The sequence below is a fragment of the Spea bombifrons genome, chromosome 5, assembly GCF_027358695.1.
Source record: "Spea bombifrons isolate aSpeBom1 chromosome 5, aSpeBom1.2.pri, whole genome shotgun sequence".
NCBI lineage: Eukaryota > Metazoa > Chordata > Amphibia > Anura > Pelobatidae > Spea > Spea bombifrons.
Window position 1 is genome coordinate 61,823,941 of NC_071091.1, and position 16,249 is coordinate 61,840,189.

Genomic DNA, 16,249 nt, shown 5'->3' on the forward strand with positions numbered 1-16,249 from the left:
ATTGTCCTCGAGAACATTGATAGTTGCGGAACAAAGAGGTTAGTCAAAGACTTTACATAAAATAAGTGTTAGAATGAGTGTGTGCATGTATGGTAGTGTGAGTGTTTGGTTGTGTTAGCGTGAGTGTTTGGGGGTGTGTGTTAATGTCAGTGTCAGCAGAGGTAACACCAGATTTATACACATCATTGAGACATCTCACATATTTTATAGGACATTATTATTTGTATCTGTATTATTATAATGCTACTACAGTATCTTTAGCAGTTACTTCTCTTAATTTGATGTAATTGTTATGCCATGGTTTCACAAAAAGAATTGAGATATAGTTTTTGGAATATTCCACAAAGAATTATAAAGGGAAATAAATGTATTGTGTGTATGGCCATGAATAGGGGATGATTTGGGGATCGCAAGTTCAAAAAAAGGAAAAATAATACTGTATTTGCTCGATTATAAGACAAGGTTTTTTCAGAGCAAATGTCCCTCGTCTTATAATCGAGGTCGTCTTCTAATCAGACCTCAAATAGAGGTCTGACTACAAGACCAAGATCCAGATCCCTGCAGTGCTGCAGGGGACCTGGATCCTCCTGTCTGGTAACCTCTGCTGCTGCCGGCACTTCCACCGGGGCTTCTATCACCGAGCGCCGAACAAAAGTGCTGGCACCAGCGGAGGTTGTCTACGTGCATCGCGCAGGCCTTCCCCGGCTGCCAGAGAGGAGAATTCCCTGCAGCGCTGCGGGGATTTCTCCTCTCTGGCAGCCAACAAACGTCTGCACGATAGACGCAGAGAACCCCCACTGCTGCTGGCACTTCCGCCGGGGCTTCTATGAAGGAGCACCAACGTCACAAGACCTTCTGGTGCTAAGTCATAGAAGTCCCGCCGGAACTAACGCCGGCCTCCACTCGCTGGGAGTCAGGAGCACTGGTAAGTCGGGGGGTGTTATATGGGGGGGCATAAGGCTTTTCTGAAGGCAGAGTTTCCCATGATATGCCTTTTAACCCCTTTAGGCCACTCTGCCCCCAGAAAAGCCTTTTAAATGGGTTAAAAGGCATATCATGGGGCAGAGTGGCATATAGGAGGGTATAAGGCATATCAGGGAGGCAGAGTGGCAAGCCTTGGGGCAGATGTGCATAACTGGGGGGCAGGTTGGTAAATGAACTAAAAACATTATTTTTCTCAAGCATAACTTTTATTAAATATGAAAAAATAGTTTACATGAATTAATATTTACTAGTAAAACTTTTTTCCTATAGGGTAGTCTTATATTTAGGCGTTTTCTTTTTTTCCTAAATTAATATTCAGATTTTGGGGGGTCATCTTATAATCGAGCAGATACGGTATATAAAACTGTGCCAATCTGGTACAAAATTTTATAAAATGGAATAGTCACTCTAAATAATCAATGAGATGCCATTCATGAATCACAAATATATTTAAAGGGAAAATGAGTTTCTAAACAATTTTCAATAGGAAGAGTTAATAAATCTATTGAACAGTGTGTGTCAGATTTCCCAAAAATGTACTAATTTAATTGTGGCAGCTTTACATGCTGTTTTCTAACAGCCAAATTCATAGAGCAACCTTGCCAAATTAAGTCAAAATTCCCAGCCAAGTTTATTGCTGAATGCACAAGATATTGCTTTAGCCTGTGTTCAAATGTGTCTAATAAAGCTTTTATGTCTAATCTGACATGATTTGGTAGCCAAAGTAACTTCCAGTTTAACCAGCCATGATGGGTAATGGTATAAGTACCCTTGTTTCCCCCTTTAAACATTTAAATTATACAAATTGACAAAAATCATCAAATTGCACAAATAAGTAAACATTTTATTTTAAAGTTGTTGTTTGTCTGTGATAAGAATGAAGACCACCCACAACAGCCCCTCCAATATTTCAAATGGCCAAAGCGGAAAACTTTTGTTTTAAGTGGTGTAACTAGAGTTCTGACTAGAGGTGGGGCTTTACTAAAGCTTTAATGTAATATTTTGACCTATGAATGGTTATTAATGTAACTGACTCATTTAGAATAATACTCTATATCATTTATATATCTTTGTGACTTTCCGTGCTCCAGAACACCGTGATACAGACATAACCAGCAAACATTCAGAGCTCCCAGATTAGGGGAAAAAAAGAGGGGCAGAGGGATTTGGGATGAAAATAAGGACTGTCATTCCTAAATAGGGAAAACTGGATGATGTGCAATGATGCTCCAGTTTCCTCCTCACTTCCAAGGTGGGCAGTGGGGATCATGGGTCGTTTGGTGAAATCCGCTGATCTTCCCTGACTAGTAGATTGTTTGAGGTTGGTGCTGTGGAAGCATAGACCTCAATCGCAAATCCTACGTGACCTCCTCTGTCTAGTGCTGCTGCGTGCTCGTATATGACATTTCATTATAGTGTTCAGCTTCACTATTTTGCGAGGGACAAGGTACTGTAACAGGCAGGGAATGGTCAGGATCAGTAGCTGGGGATCCAGAGTGCAGAACCTGGGCACGAGCTAGAGCAGGCGTAAGGACACAGGTGCAGCAGTCCACAAACGAAGCCGAGGTCAAGGATAAGAGAAGTCTGGATAACCGAGAGACAAAGCCGAAGTCAGAACCAGAGCAAGCAGGACAACCGTGAAGCGAAGCTGGGGTCAAGGATTGGAGAAGTCAGGATAACCGTGAGACGAAGCCGAAGTCAGAACTGGAGAAAAGTTATTGGCCAGAAATCGCTGGGAGTGACAGTGTGCAAATTCCCCACCCCATTCTCTGTCTGAATGCTACCCACCTAGTCCATAGCATCACCCTCATAGAGCTTAAGAATATGGAGGTCTTTTCACCGCTGGGTTTGTTTGAGGAGGTCAGACACTAGGTTATGTACAAACAAATTTTGCAATTTAGGCATGAAAATATATACTGGTATTTTATTATCATGTAGTCTGCAGAGCTTAGAGGTTCTCCCCATGGAATTTTGTCAAGTGAGCCTGCAGGGCAGTTTCAAGATGTGCAGAAGCTATTAGGGACAATTGTAAGGAAAGGCACTTACTAATGAAAGACACAAATTGGGGTAAAGTGTAATAAGAGAAACATTTGGGTCTAAAAGAGAAAATATAAATATGCAGGAAATTGAAAGACTTATCACTCTGATCTTGGTTTTGAAAAAAATACGCTATGTCTGGAATATTTAATTTTCAAAAATACCGCAACTTCTGCTCAAACATCTGTGTAAATAAGGCAAATATTAAACAGGTATTAACATTTTCTCTATAATGACAATGTTTAATATGCGCACAATGCACAAAATTTGTTAAGGTTTCTTGACAATTATTACCGTATTATACAGTTATGTCAATTTCCAGGCATTATCCACAAAATGTAATCTATAACATTCTGCGGGTAATAAATCCATTATTACAGCAACTAAGTGAAAAATATTAAGATTTTAAAGTGGAATGGCAATGCCTACAATTCCACTTATGGCATAAACATTACCAACCTTTATTCGTACTTATTGGTACTGATAGCACCATCAATATTTTTTCATTTAATTTATTATGACTATTGCATTTCATAAAATGTTGTACCACATTGGTGCAGTTTTGTTTATTTTTCCTTTTTTCTTTGCAATCCCCAAATCATTCCCTATTTTGTCCTATGATTATCTCACCAGTTATATTTTAGTTTATTTAGAGACTAGACCCAAAATAGTTAGCAATAAGTCTCATTCATTTTAGTAGCTGCTCAGTAGAAGAGAATATATACTGATTTTTATAACAACTAATCCTAATGAAAGGAAGGTGGTGACTGCTTAGCACATATAAATGATCTGTAAGGTGTATTTGAGGATACAGAAAGACAATAGTGAGTTAAAGTACACAAGGCAGGGATCTCCAGCCCACTGCACAGAAAAAAGATCCCACTGATTGGCTTTAGGGCACTGTCAGTCAGCAACAGAAGCCGGCTGGCCAGAATTAGTAGGAAGAGTTGGTTCAAGCTGCTGCAGTCAGACACATGGTGCTTGGAGAGCATAAGGATCCTGATTCCTGACACTCACAGTCAAAGACAGCCTCCTTCAAGAAAGCTTTGCTTCCACCTGCCTGTCTCACTCCATGCCACATCTCTCCACTGCATGAAGCATCACCACAATCCAGATTGCAATCTAGAAGAGAATAACAAGCTAAACCCCATGGTGCACACATATGATGGATGGACCCACCATTCAGCAGTAAAGCCCTAGAATTCAAAGAGTTATCTGAAAGTCTGTGCAGTGCATGCACAGCATGTGCCGGTTTATTTAACGACTGGAATTGCACATCATAGCATAGATGTCTGAAATTAAATTGCAAATCCTATAAACTGCTTTGCATTGGAGAACAGACAGCTGCCTTATGATTGTCCTGGACTGTTCTGCAAGAGGACAGGGAAGCTATGGATTTGAGAGATGGTATCTGTTGGTTATTGCTTGCACTAGTTCTGTATAAGGTAAGTTTACCAACCCATCTGTTACTGATTTATTGTCTATGTTTATTTTTTATATATATACATATATGAGAGATATTTTATCATTAATGCATTTATTCATTTTTCTTTATTGCCAAAATGCTCCCAATCTTAGGACACACCTGCATATGCTACTTTAAGGAGAACCATAGGTGCTGGAAGCCAAGGCTCTCTATCTCCAGAATTGCACTTTGATATACTGGACTTTACTGATAACAGTGGTAAGTACTTGTACAGGCTTTGCTTGGGGGGAAGGAGGTTTTGTGTGTGTTGTAGTCTTGAGAATCATCCATTATAATGAGAGGCAGTTGCCCAGTGCAGTGGGAAAAATATGCAGCGTTCAATAGTACATGTACCATTGTTTCCTCTCCAGATTCATATGTAGCAAGGCTAATTAAAACAGCTTGCTCAGTGCTAACTACAGATAGGGGATCAGGTGCATGTTAGTCCTTGCTGGACATTGCGAATGTGTTTGTTATTATGTCTATATTGTATATATAAAAACATAACACACACACACACACGTCCAAGGATACATAGTATATTGGCACTTTAAATTGCATTGCTTAGTGTCAATGACTATTCTAAAATATATATAATGTTAAATGCCAGTGGTACTAGCAGGTTTTTGCATAATCAAAGGGGTATTTATGTTTTAGATGCAAAGACAAGTCTGAATATAAGTTGTATAAACATAATATATATGTACATGGTTACAGGTACAAAACCCCTTTTGTTTGACTTTGATGCATTTTTCTAAGTGCATATATGGTTATCATATCTAGTGTGAAATGTTAAATATTGAGCAATAGAAGTGCTGCTTGAAAGCTATGCCCAACCAGCAATTAACATGTTAATAGTAGGAAATGGTTCTGCTGATCTACCTCTTAACAGCAAAGGCAACAAAGTACAACAATAGGTTATGTTTACTTGCCTTGTAAGGTGTGCCCAAATCATGTAGCAGTCACTGTGGAAGGACTTGCTTATCACACAAATGTGTGTAATAAAGGCATATTAACAATCTGGAATTATGGTAGAGGATAGGCTTCCTCTCATACACCCCAAGGACAACAACTCAACAGTATTCTCAGTCAGCGATGATTATGGTTTAATTTACTAGTCAAGGTACAACATAAAGCTATTAGACTGTTATATTACTCCTTTGTTTCTATATACATGGTTCGCATAATTTACCCTTCTGGTGCTATTGGTAAGTGCAATCAAAGGGTTAATAACTGGGTTACTAGAAATGATGTTGCACTCACTGGTCTTGTCCTGGGGAGGTTTCCCTGTGACACTGGTGATGGCTAAAAGAATTTGAGTTAAATACAGTTCATATGGTGTCAAGCACAATACAACTTTTTTTTTACAGTAACTACACTAGGGGGCGATAGATGAATGTGTACATATTTATGTGAATGAAAAATCTGATTTTGTTCGCCCAGGTATATGCTATAGTCTTACATATGATATGCTTCACCACTGTTTGTGACATGCTTGGCAGCAGAGTCCCCGAAACACTTATATGGCAGTTCTGTCATGTTTATTTCACTTGCTTTCGTCCCCAGCTGTTTTATGGGTTCACTTCCTAGAACACAGGTTAAGGAAAATCATGAGATTCCCTTCCGGTCTGCTGTGAAACTGTGATCTAAGGAGGTAGTGTATCTAATAGAAAAACTGTTAGGGTCCAGAGTAAATATTACTGGGTTACAAGTGCCCCTTCTGCCGTGAATTGAATCCAGTATTCCTAAGGTTGCCTAGGTAGCCCATGACCTGCTAACATCTTAGTCTAGCACTGGGATAAGCAGTTAAACATAATGCTATTGTGTGTGAATGAATGGGAAGTTTCGCTAATCATGATTTCCAGCACTATTTCCTTAAAAATACCGGTAACATTAAAAAAATATATATATATATATATTTTTATAAAATAATTTACACAAGATTGACCCAATGTTATAGATATTTAAGAAACATATGTTTTGTGTTTATTTGATTGCATTTTTAAATATCTTTATAATTTTGTCATTGGTATTGTCACACAACTTTAAGGGTAAGGCCCAGGTCTGTTGATTTTGGACACAGCGTAAAACTGCAGCCCATAGAAATTAACCTAATAATAAAAGATATCTGTGGGTCTATGTAAAAGGTTTGTGCTGACAACAGTTGCGTGGCGTATTGGCTTTTCAACAAACATGCATTAATGACAAAACACAAAGATTCACATGAATATATGAAGGCTTTATCCTTAGCCAGGGGACCAACTCAACGTAATTCAATGTAAATAGGGACTTAATCACTCTGCAGGGTCTGTTACTGTATTAACCAGTTGTTGGAAGTCTACTTAGATTGGTAGTCAAAGAGCCTCACTTGTGCACTTATTCTCATACAATAATAAGAACTAAAAGTTCAGTCTTATGTCCTAAACACCACAAAACTTCTGTGTCCGCTATTTTATGATGAGGCTGTATGCTCTTTTGGGGGTTGGCTTGATATTACACATTTTCACTGAATATTAGCAAGTAGCTCTTTATTCAGTTGCTATCAATAGACTAGGCTGCAGCCCAAAGGATGGCAACCTAGTTCTGTAACCAAGTCAGAAATGTTGGTTATGTTAAAGCATCCATAAGGAAGGATGACCTTGGTTACCAGCATGCGTACCATATTATCTTAGTCTGCTGTATCAGAACTATGTCTCTGATGGCTACGAGCCAACAAACAGCTTTTGTGCAGTACATAGAGGAAAACTTGTTGTTATAGTTTGTTTTTGTTGTAGTATTTTTATATGCATACCAGTTATGCACAACTATCGAAAGTTTATTATGTAAATGCTTATTGTACTATAAATATGACGTACACAGATAGAACATTTAGATTAGATTTATAATCCTGTTATTGCCTGCTTCCTGGGTAAAAAAAACTTCTCTCCAAATGAGAAGACGAGGCAGATTTGTGGTTGGTTTAGTGGCATATATATTTAAACATGTATGAACATTTGCTGAAGGCTATGAACGCCATAGTGATAACGAGCCAAATTGCATATTCTGTTTGAGTTTGGAAAAAAGAAAAGCACAGGGTCAATGTTAAGGCTAAATCAGCACAGTCTTCATCGGTGCGTTAAAAAGTATATGCATATATGTGAATATTTACGTTAACACCTGCTAAAGTAAATATGTTTTGTACTTACAAAAATAGCCCTAGGTTGTTATTTCACAAAAAAAGGTTTTGAAGGCATCTCCCACAATTACAATATCATTATTGTGTATTTAGAAATGGCTTATCTCTTCCTTTTCCAGTCCATCAGTGTCCTTTTGAGTTAATTGCTCAGAGTTCCTGAAATGTTGATAAGGAGCCCGGAAGAAAAGAATCCACAAACTAGCGTCATGCTATGTGTGACGAGGTCCCTTGAGGGCGTACTACTCTCTAGGAGTAAACATCAGCATCCATTATCAATAACCGTGCATTGATTACTTGCACACATTAGCCTGGACATAATTATGTAAAAAAACGTACAAAAGTTATGTACCTGAACTCAAATTTTAGTATCCGCGGCTACCTGGCTCCTAGCATGGCATAAGCCCTTTATATGTTAAACGCTGCAACTTCTGTATTTGTATCCTCTCATCATCTTCATCCTGCTCTTACTTGGCCAAGGATAAGAGAGGTTCTGCGATGGTCTTCCTCGGGAGCATTGTTTGGTGATAAATCAGACACGTTTGCAAGAGTGTCAACACGACTTTAGTTCGCTTAACAAATATTATCTTTGACAGCTATTCTTTCTTTTTAAAGGCTCAGAGAATTCTCACACAGAATCACTGTGTATTAGAGTCTTATACAAGAAAAGTTCTATTTTAACTAGATAGAATGGGTAAATGCCAAAGATAGGAGAGAGAAAAATAAATGACTTTAAAATATATGTTAATCTGTTGTTGTTCTGTGTAGCTGTATGTCAAATATTTTGTAATACATAAACTGTATGTAAAGATCTTCACATTAAGCATCTGGTTAGTTTGTCGACTGTCTTTGTAATGGAATGAGTTGATTTATTCATGTCCAAATAATCTGTGGATTGGTGGGTGTTATTCTTATTACTTTATTTCGACATTACATCACATAAAAATAACAAAAACCCATTGATGTTTTATTTAGTGGAGCAACAAACGGAACAAAGTAGTTTAAACCTCAAAATATAGAAAATATGTAACTTCATAGATTGTTTATTTGTATTATATTAAAGCATGGCCATACGGGTTTATTAGCCATAAGAAAATGTATAAAAAATGGCAAAACAGGTTTACGTAACGAGTTGGCATTCTAAAGTCTAATGAAAAATATTTTTACATTTTCTTTTCAAACTTAATTAAAAATTACATTTCACTTTCTTATTTTAATATAAGTTCAGTATTTCATAGATTTAAATATAGCTAAATGTAAGCTGTACGCTTTTTTTTTGTTTTTGTTTTTTAAATGTCTAACATACCAAATACTCTCAATTGGTTCATGATTTATATTCACTGGGTAATGTTAACCCCAGCTGGGATCACCCCTTGTGTCCTTTAGCCATTAATTAATTCTTCATGAATATTGACATATTGAAGATTACCAAAATGGCCTTTTTGTATTTTGTTTTTTATTACAAATTTAAAAACGCACATACGCGTTTAATTTTGTAAATATGTTGACTTAAAATATACACAGCGCATCAAAATATTCTGTAAAGGTACTTAATCAGTAATTTCAGATAAACGTTTTGATTTCAGTGGTTGATGACTTGATCTATTGTCTGCAAATATCTCTAGTTCTCAGCTTTCAGCTGTGATCATGTACAGTCTATTAATAAACATGAGCTCTGCAGTAGTGGATAAAAAGGTCCACATCACTAATTATCTGGATTAAGGCTAATTAACATTGTAGTCTGTGTCATTAAGTGTCAAATTTCGATGTAGTCACCATGAAAATGCAGTACACGCACAACCCTATTCAAGATGGTTAAAAAAAGATGCTTTTTCTCCTCCAGTTTACCTCATCTGGAAAATTGTTTTTTGGAATCAATAAATTTACGATTAAAGAAAGACCTCTATCACAAATCCTTCCCATAATGAATTAGTTTTCTTATGGAATGCCCAATTTAAGACGAGAAAGTCGAGGTGGTGGAAGAAAGTGTGGAAAGCCGGATGGAGCACCATGGCAGACCACCCCGTGTCCAGCTACTGGGCAAGAATGCCTTGGAAACATCACGTGAATGAGTTCATGCATGCTTATATACCCTGAGGTCATGCTGCACTGGCAGCTCCAGAGAATGTAAACATGGATTGTTTCTAAGTGAAACAATGCTCTTTTCCTTGCAGAAATACATGGGCAGTGTTAGATCTGTTTAGTGCAGATCTCAAACCCTACATTTAACATTGTGTTAAAATAAGGGATATATTCCTTTCATGTCTGTAGCCTTTTGCTTGGTAATTCGTTTTGATTGGTGCAGACAACCTTTGTGACAAATGGGCCAAGTATTCAGGGCAGGAAATGTACAAGGTGTTTCTGGCCCTGCTTTCATGATCAACATCACTTGAATATCTCCAAAGCAATCAAGAAGCATAAGCTAAAAGTTGTTTTAATTATTGAATTTGGTTGTCCCAAAAGTTTATTTCCTAAACACACTACATCACTTTGTGTGGAACAGAACCTTCACGTGGAAAGCTCGCTGCAGGTTCCACAAAACTTGCAAACACTATGCAACAAGGTTACTTTATGCCCAAAGTTAAAGTTTTAGAGCATATTTATATGGCCAAATTAAGTGATAAACTTTCATCCATGCTGTCATTGGAGACTATAACAATTAATATAAATACTTATAGTCAGCAGTCATTCTTAATTTTACTTTTAATTCTATATGCAGCCACAGAGGTTACCAGTGTATAATTTAACCAGATCTTCAGAGTAGCTTTTCGCAATGATTTGATCCTTCTGTCTTTGCTGTGTTGCAGATATCACCATATTTCCTCATGTAGACCTCGTTGTTCTTTATCCTTTAAGCCCTATAATTATTTGCATGGTTATACCATTTAACCTGTGACAGCAAGTTTATTCTCTTGTGTTTTCTTTACTTTAAGTTTTACTGATCTAAGTTTTACCAGTTCTTCAAAACATACAGTGATATTCCAACCGATCCATAGAGTGGGCCTTGCTGAACCCAGACATGACTCAGTTGTATCAGAGATTTGATACATTTTCAGGTGAAAATCTCACAACTCTACTTAGGTGCACAGATAAGTTTTTTGAGCCTTATTGAGGAGCACTAAAAGGATGCAATAAGCCAGATGGGTATCCATGGTGTGCAATACATGAGCTTATACTGAGTTTAATGTTGGTGAGCTAGTGCCAGGGAGATTCTGAGGAGTGAGCCATGGTAAGAATAGTTTTATGCAGTGTAAGCTGATGGAAAATACTAGACTAGTGCAAATGGACCAGAAACGATTCTAGGTTTTTTTTTTGTTTCTTTTGTTTTTGGGTCATTTGTTTTCAGACAACAGATTTTGTTTTCTGCCCTTTCGATTCAGATGAAATTCAAAGGGATGTTTCTCCCTACTTTCTCAGTCAACTACCTCTGTGTCCCAGTCTTTTTTTCCACAGCTCTGCTTCTTCTGTTACCTCTTCTTCTGTGTTCTTTCTTCGTCCACTTCACCCCGGTGTCGGCTCCGTTATCCAGGTAATTCAGCAAAGGGCGGAGCCACAGCCCACATCCTCTCCCCCTATTGGAGGAACGGGGAGAAGCTGACCCTATGGTGGGTGCCGTTGCCCCTCCCTTTTGCTGACGTACCTGAATACGCAGACAATTAAAGAAGACACAAGAACAAGAAGAGAAAAGAGTAGAAGCGGAGCTTCGGAAAAAGAGACCAGGACCCAGAACCGGTCGACAGAGAAGGCAGGGAGACATTGAGAAAGACGCTGGATGAGAGAGCAATGAAAGCAACAAAATGAAAATTCTGAGCTTGTCAGGGGTCCCTCGTCATTTTCTGATAACTTTTTTAGTATTGTCCATGTGGTTCGTATTATTAATGACCTACAGTGAAGTGAAATGTTTAAATTTTAATTTATTTCCATATTACATTCCACAGATTATAATATTGTTGTGGCTTATGAAGTCGATAGAAATGGCAAGTATGTCACTCATGAAATTAGCCATAACCAGAGAAGGAAAAGATCCTTAGGGAAGACTGAAACCGACCCACTGCACCTCAGGCTTCATGGATTTGGGCAGGATATGATTTTGTCATTAAAAGTTTCCGAGAACCTTTTGACACCTGGATTTGCGATACAAACGTTTGGAAATGGAAGGACTAAATCTACTGAGTCTTACTCTCCTCAAGACTTTTGCTTCTACCAAGGGTCACTGCTGTCCCATGAGAACTCATCTGTAGCCCTCTCGACATGCAATGGCTTGGTAAGTGAGGATAACTCTATTACGCAGGTATTGATTGCAAACAGCATGTTTACTGGTTGATGACTTCTACTTTATTGTGTATTCATCTGTAAATAATGTAGAGATGAATAGGTGATGGCTGTTAAGAGATGTTGGAGAGTTGTGGTTCCATCTCCCTGAATTCATTGTGTTTTAAAGGGCCATCCATGGCTAACCTCTCAGCTAGGAGTGCTGAGCTGATCTTGCACGCTCAGAACTAGACTATGTTGAGAGTCTTGTGCTGCATTGGGACTGTCCCTCTGTAGTCTTGACTTTGCTTACAGCAGCCAATCAGTGACAAGAAAGTGCTCCGACTGAAAAATACACACGGACTTCCCATGAACCCTGACCAAGCCAGCGCTGGAGTTCGCTGGCAATGGGTATACCACCTGGGTGCGGGTAGCAAGAGGTCTGTTGAAACGAACTCTCCTGCAAGCTAAGCAGCTGGGGGCAGAAAAAAGGGGGAAACTAATATTGTGTATTCTGCAGAATCCCAGTATAGATTTGCAAGGGACAATATGTAAAAAATAAAGGAGGCACTTGGCTGTCATCTGCATTAAAATGCATAAAATGGCTAGATTGTCTATTTGATAAAGTCCGAAACAGCAGGCTAGGGTCGCTTAAGTAGGAATGGAAAACTGTTGCAGAGTTAAATCAGGACGCTTCATCAAGAATCAGTTAACAACCAGCATTCATAAATCTTAATAATGAATATTGGTAGTAGACAATTTCACTTAATTGACAGGATGCAAGGGTGGTTATGGATATGGACAATCTTTAGATTTCCGAGTACGCTAAGTATATCAAACTGGTTACCGTATGCATATCCATACAGTCTTAGCCAGATTGTTTTGCTGTTATTTATTAAACCTTCTGGCATCCTCAGCATTCAGAAAAGAGTGTAGGCAGTTTATTAACAATGAACAGTTTCTTCTGCAATGTAATATGGTACAGAAATCAGAACTCCATGTCAAATTTTTAAGCTGCCGATCTAGGAAGTAGTGAGTCTGAGCAAAACCAACAAAAATGTGCTTTGCTTGCCAACTAACTTATCAGCAATTATATCAAAATAGAGCAAGTTAATGCTATCACTGAAAGTGATGAACAAAAGCTTTCTAAAATTATATAGTATACCCAAACCAGTTTTACTGCAAAACGATTTAATTGTTGGACCTCGGACCACTGAAATGGATGAACATTCTTAGTTAACATTCTTAATATAATTATGCCGTGACCCAAGTAAGTGAACCATACCATATTAACTTCAAAGTGATCATTTAACATTGTTAATGAGTAGCTGGAGTCCCTGGTCGTGCTTTAAAGAAACAAAATATTGTTTGAAATGGTCTAAAATCACTATAAAAAGCAGTATTTGTGTCTGTTTTATGAAGGCTTTTTCTTGTAATTTGCTTCTTTTCCCCCAACTTTCATGTTTAATACTAATTTATTAAGGTTTTCTACAAATACAATGGAAATTCCATTAGGAAGGCAAACTTCATATAGGCAAAAAATATCCAGCGGGTTTCATTTGGGTCAGAGCACCTACATATAAATAAGAAGGGTGGGGGTTATTAATATTGTGATTTTAGACAAGGGTGTTACATGCTGTGGTGGTGGTTTGTTAGTTTGGTGAATGCTATCCATTAAGACAGGCATCGTCTAACATTAGTCTGATGCACAGAGGCCTGCCAGAAGTTAAGGATTTTTCTGTAATTATGACATATGCAGACTTTTTTTTCTTCAGAGTAAAAGCCTTATTTTACAATGTGGGTTTATGTAAAGTAATGCACTTGAGATGTAAAAATCCAAAGGCAAAATTAGATTGATGTGCTGTCAAGGACAATATGAGTCTTAAAGGTAAGCAGGCAATGCAACAATGCGCTGGGAAATGCTAGTGGGCATACCTGGGAACTTGTGGGGATCGACTATCCGGAGCCTACGCTTATGCGACAGGACTACCCCCATTTAACAGAGGAATGGGTGGGGCATATCAGGACCCCTGGCCCGTAGGATATAGAACTGGAGAAGCAGCGCTTCACCCGGAGAGTTCTCATGAATGCTAGTGGGGTGCTGGATTGTGTAACTTGAAGCTTTAGTAGCAAAAAAGAAGAAGATGGTAACGCCACTTTGATTACAGTTGCGGACCCTATCTCCAGACTGATATAGACATTTTGGGGAGAACTCGGAGAAGAGCTAGTAAAATGATAAATTGCTTCAGAACATAAATGATCAAGAATGACTATGAAATATCCATATGTGTAGCCTGGTGACGAGAAGCGTGAGATGTAATTCAGATGGTGGAAGATTACATAGAAACATAGAATTTGACAGCATATAAGAACAACTCAGCAAATCGAGTCTGCCCATTTTTCCTGATGTAACTTTTTGGTCAAGTCCTTTAGTGAAGAGAGCTATATGTCTATCACATGCCTGTTTAAATTCCCTCACTGTATTGGCCTTCTCCACTGCTGCTGGGAGACTGTTACACCCCCCTCTCACTAAAGTAGAACTTCTTTACATTACGTCTAAGCCTCTGATCCTCCTGTACTTTATTAAATCCCATTAAGTATTTCAATGTTTCTATTTCACCCCCCTCTTTTCTTTTCTTCCCACTATACATATTAAGATGATAAAAGTGGAACAACCACACATATTAGGGGGACTAGCCGAAACCCTGAAAAACAGCAGTAGTAGATATGGTTCCCCTGGCATCTGCCCAACTCCGATTCATCCGTCAGACTCCAATATAGTGAAACGTGATTAATCACTCTAGAGAACACTTCTCCTCTGTCCACAGTCCAGTGGCGGTGTGCTTTACGCTGCTCCAGCTGACGCTTCTCCTTGTGCATAATGATCTTGAGTTTGTGTGCAGCTGCTTGGCCGTAGAAACCCATTTCATGAAACTCCTGGTGCACAGTGCTTGTACAGATTTTGGTTCCAGTGGAAGTTTGGAACTTTGTAGTGATTGATGCTAGAGAGAACAGATGATTTTAACGCACTGCATGATTCAGCACTTGAGAACCCAGCTCCGTGAGTGTGCGTGGCCTACTGCTTTCTGGCTGAGCTGTTGTCACTCCGCTTCCACTTCACACTCATCACACTTACAGTGGACTGCGGCACATCTAGCATGGCAGCAATTTCACAAACGGACTTCTGGCAAAGGTGGCGTCCTATGACAGTGCCATGTTTAAAATCTTCAATACGACCCATTTCCTTGCCAATGTTTGTAGGTGAGATGGCTGCCTGTGCTTGATTTTATAAACCTGTTTGCTGAAACATCTAAACGTAATAATTGGGATTGGTGTCCACATACTTTTGGTCATATAGTGCGTGTATATATGCGTATATGTATTTGAAATACAAGACTGTCCATTTCCTGTTTATTTGTAAATGTAACGATAAAGACAATACACCAAATCAATATGCGTTTAATATGTGCTAAAATAAATTGTGTAAGCACCAATTTAAATTCTGAGAATGAAAACATGTTTTAAGGCCTACATTCTCCAACCTACTACAAACAATAAAGAGTAAAAAGCAAAACCATGGAAATGAGAGTGTGTGTGTGTGTGTGTGTAAACCTGTTGGATTATAAGTAATCTAAACACCTTGGAACTTCCAGGCTTCGGCTACCCAGAGCCCTCCCTTGTTGTGGAAGTGGCTTTGAGGTGTGGGGTTATATGCATGAGGGGGCTTGGCTAGCTACATATGTGGGCAGGGATAGCTGCATAAGTGGGCAGGACAAGCCTCAAACACAATAAAATTGCATGGGTGTGGAAGGGGAATTGGGTAGTGTGTGGGCGTGCCTAAATTCTGCTCCTGTGACCCGGAAATTCACCACTGTATCCAGGAGAACCAGAGAAGCGGTGCTTGATCTGGCATCTCCGGGCGAAGCATTTCTAGGTATGGTAGTCTTACATGGCTTAGTTAGTATATACATTTACTCTAATCGTTCTTTCACAAATTTCTGTTTTTCAATGCAGATTTTTTAAATATACTACTAAATAGGGTTAAATTGTTTGACTATGTTTAAAATGTGTGCTCTTGTTCACAAGAAGCCATCTTTTTGGCAGGTGCATTACTAGAATATTCCTGCTTTCATAGACCGTTCATAGTTTTAAAAGTCTGGCATTGACACAGTAAATGAACTCATTCCTCCACCCTATACCATGCAGAGAGAACTTGGCTCTTGATGCGTCACTATGGGAATAAGGCATGTTGTATGGGATCAATAACTATAGAATGACATAATTCCTGACAGTTTTCCCACAAAATCTGGTTAAACAAATATATATATATAATTTAATGT

General features: G+C 38.6%; 1 protein-coding gene across 1 annotated transcript in view; it reads left to right on the forward strand.

The window, feature by feature from the left end:
* The first annotated feature begins 3,986 nt into the window (after positions 1-3,986).
* ADAMTS16 (ADAM metallopeptidase with thrombospondin type 1 motif 16) overlaps positions 3,987-16,249 on the forward strand; it is a 74,679-nt gene continuing 62,416 nt past the window's right edge. Inside the window, exons 1-3 of the mRNA XM_053468280.1 lie at positions 3,987-4,466; positions 4,600-4,705; positions 11,597-11,922. Coding sequence (XP_053324255.1) covers positions 4,413-4,466; positions 4,600-4,705; positions 11,597-11,922 — 486 coding nt within the window. The 5' untranslated portion in view covers positions 3,987-4,412. The remainder of the gene's footprint in view (positions 4,467-4,599; positions 4,706-11,596; positions 11,923-16,249) is intronic.